Source organism: Suncus etruscus, chromosome 12 (genome assembly GCF_024139225.1).
Source record: "Suncus etruscus isolate mSunEtr1 chromosome 12, mSunEtr1.pri.cur, whole genome shotgun sequence".
In the NCBI taxonomy this organism is placed as follows: domain Eukaryota; kingdom Metazoa; phylum Chordata; class Mammalia; order Eulipotyphla; family Soricidae; genus Suncus; species Suncus etruscus.
Window position 1 is genome coordinate 13,681,460 of NC_064859.1, and position 2,769 is coordinate 13,684,228.

The 2,769-nt window shown below is 40.6% G+C and overlaps 1 protein-coding gene across 1 annotated transcript in view; it reads left to right on the forward strand.

Moving 5' to 3' along the window:
- GTF2A1L (general transcription factor IIA subunit 1 like) overlaps window positions 1–1,809 on the forward strand; it is a 44,814-nt gene extending 43,005 nt beyond the window's left edge. Inside the window, exon 9 of the mRNA XM_049785035.1 lies at window positions 1,702–1,809. Coding sequence (XP_049640992.1) covers window positions 1,702–1,809 — 108 coding nt within the window. The remainder of the gene's footprint in view (window positions 1–1,701) is intronic.
- Window positions 1,810–2,769: the final 960 nt, after the last annotated feature.

Genomic DNA, 2,769 nt, shown 5'->3' on the forward strand with positions numbered 1-2,769 from the left:
CAGAAAGTGATTTTTAAAGATATGTTCACTTGTGAAGTGCACAAGTGGGTTCCAATTCAGAGAAGAAAAAATTTTCATTATTAGGACTTTCCCTTCACATACAAATAGAAGTTTATAGTTTCTTGAACTTCACAAAGTTCATCTGAATCCTAGTCGCAGGCTTCTCTTCATGATTTGAGCATTGGCAATCAAAAGCTAGTCTGAATTTTTTTTTTTTTTTTTTTTTTTGGTTTTTGAGCCACACCCATTTGACGCTCAGGGGTTACTCCTGGCTATGCGCTCAGAAGTCGCTCCTAGCTTGGGGGACCATATGGGACGCCGGGGGATCGAACCGCGGTCCATCCTAGGCTAGCGCAGGCAAGGCAGGCACCTTACCTCCAGCGCCACCGCCCGGCCCCTAGTCTGAATTTTTAACCTTTGATTTTGATGATTTGTTTCTAAGGTATTTCAAGAGTCACTAGTTGTTTACCCAGAAGAAACAATTTTTTTTTGTTTTGTTTTTTTGTTTTTGGGCTACACACAGTGATGCTCAGGGGTTACTCCTGATTCTGCTCTCAGAAATCGCTCCTGGCTCAGGGGACCATATGGGATGCTGGGGGATCAAACCACGGTTCATCCTGGGTCAGGCACATGCAAGGCAAATGCCCTACCACTGCACTATTGCTCCAGCTCTAGTAACAATGACTTTATGACTTCTTACCTCTTAAAGTAGCAAGGTCTCTAGTTTTCATCTGGGCCATTTCTAGGATGATTTATTGAAAGCAAAGAGCCAATAGAGTGGCCTTGTTAAGTGCTTTGCTGTGGGTTCTCTTCTTAAAAATGCAACATATTCTGTTTGTGACTGAAACCCAACTATAATCATGTTTGTAATCATGGTGCTTAAATAAAAAATTAAAAAAAATGCAACATAGCCTTTTCCTCACTCCTGATTATACGAATAATACCCTCTGTTTTTTTTTTTTAATTTTTTTTAAATTGATATGCTGAACTCATACTGGTCTTGACCAAGCTACGCCTGCCCTTTTGAGACTTTTGCACCTCTGTTGCCCTTTGCTGGGACTTTTCTTCATTCAGTTTCTTCCTATTCTTTGCCTTCAACTTCCCTCAGGTCTGGCTCACCCTGACTTTCCTGCTTCAAACATTGTGTGATTTTCTTGTTTCTGCTTTATTTTTTCTTAGCTCTTAACACCTTTAAATTTCCCATCCAGGGGCCGGGCGGTGGCGCTAAAGGTAAGGTGCGCCTGCCTTGCTTGCGCTAGCCTTGGACAGACCGCGGTTCGATCCCCCGGTGTCCCATATGGTCCCCCAAGCCAGGAGCAACTTCTGAGCACATAGCCAGGAGTAACCCCTGAGCGTTACCGGGTGTGGCCCAAAAACCAAAAAAAAAAAAAAAAAAAAAAAAAAAAAAAAAATTTCCCATCCAGGTATTTTCTCAAAGACAGAGATTTTTCATATATAAAAACAAATCTATGTATTTTTTTTTAAAATAAAATCATCGGTACAATTCCTGTGGCTCAAAACAGGCGTACCACACAGAAACTCAAATATTCATTAAAGGAAACAGTAACTGATCTTGGGTCACTCTGATCTTTAAGGAAAACCCAGTTTCAGCCAGAATAATCCTCAGTAAGAAGCAAAGAATTGTACATAATTCCTTTCACTTGTAAAATTAAATAATTTAAAATATTTTTCTCCCTCCAGATTCAGCGCAACAAGAACAAGTGGAAATTCTATTTGAAAGATGGTGTCATGAGTTTTGGAGGAAGAGACTATGTGTTTTCAAAAGCCATTGGTGATGCCGAATGGTGAAGTTCATGTGCTCAATATAGCATAAACAGCAACGGGACTGACTATATTGTTTATATTGTGAAGCATTTTTATATAAATACAGTCCAGCACAGAGTAAAACAAATGTTTAGTTCACTATATGAAATTTAATAAAATGATATTAGATGTAGATCCTTATATATACAATTTCATTACTTTTACAAATAAAGGGTTTGTTTTATTTACTTTAAATCCTCATTATCTACACAAACTATCAGATATATCTAAAGCAACATCTCATTTCTTTACTATTGAAATAAAATTCATATCAAACCCTACTTTTCCTTCTTGAAAAAGTTAGTTCCATTTGTTAGATTTGGGCAGAGTCCTCACACGTTGCCCCCAAAGGATGCTGTATCAACCTCAAAGGAATGTTTAAGAAACAGTATTTAAGAAGGTTCTATGGGTTTTCAGTCTACAAGTGGTGCCAGCAATATGCTGATTTTGCCAGTCCAAAGGGCCCCTTGATAAGGAGACCTCTGCTGAGTTTCTATAGAGTCTACTTGGGCACTGAAAGGTTTACTGAGACCCAGATCTGGGCTTTTTTTTTTTTTTTTTGGTTTTTGGGCCACACCCAGTGGTGCTCCTGGCTGTCTGCTCAGAAATAGCTCCTGGCAGGCCCGGAGAGATAGCACAGCGGTGTTTGCTTTTTAAGCAGCCGATCCAGGACCAAAGGTGGTTGGTTCGAATCCCCATGTCCCATATGGTCCCCAGTGCCTGCCAGAAAATATTTCTGAGCAGACAGCCAGGAGTAACCCCTGAGCACTGCCAGATGTGGCCCAAAAACAAAAACAAAACAAAACAAAAAAGAAATAGCTTCTGGCAGGCACAGGGAACCATATGGGACACGGGGATTCGAACCAACCACCTTAGGTCCTAGATCGGCTGCTTGCAAGGCAAACGCCGTTGTGCTATCTCTCTGGGTCCAGATCTGGGCTTTTT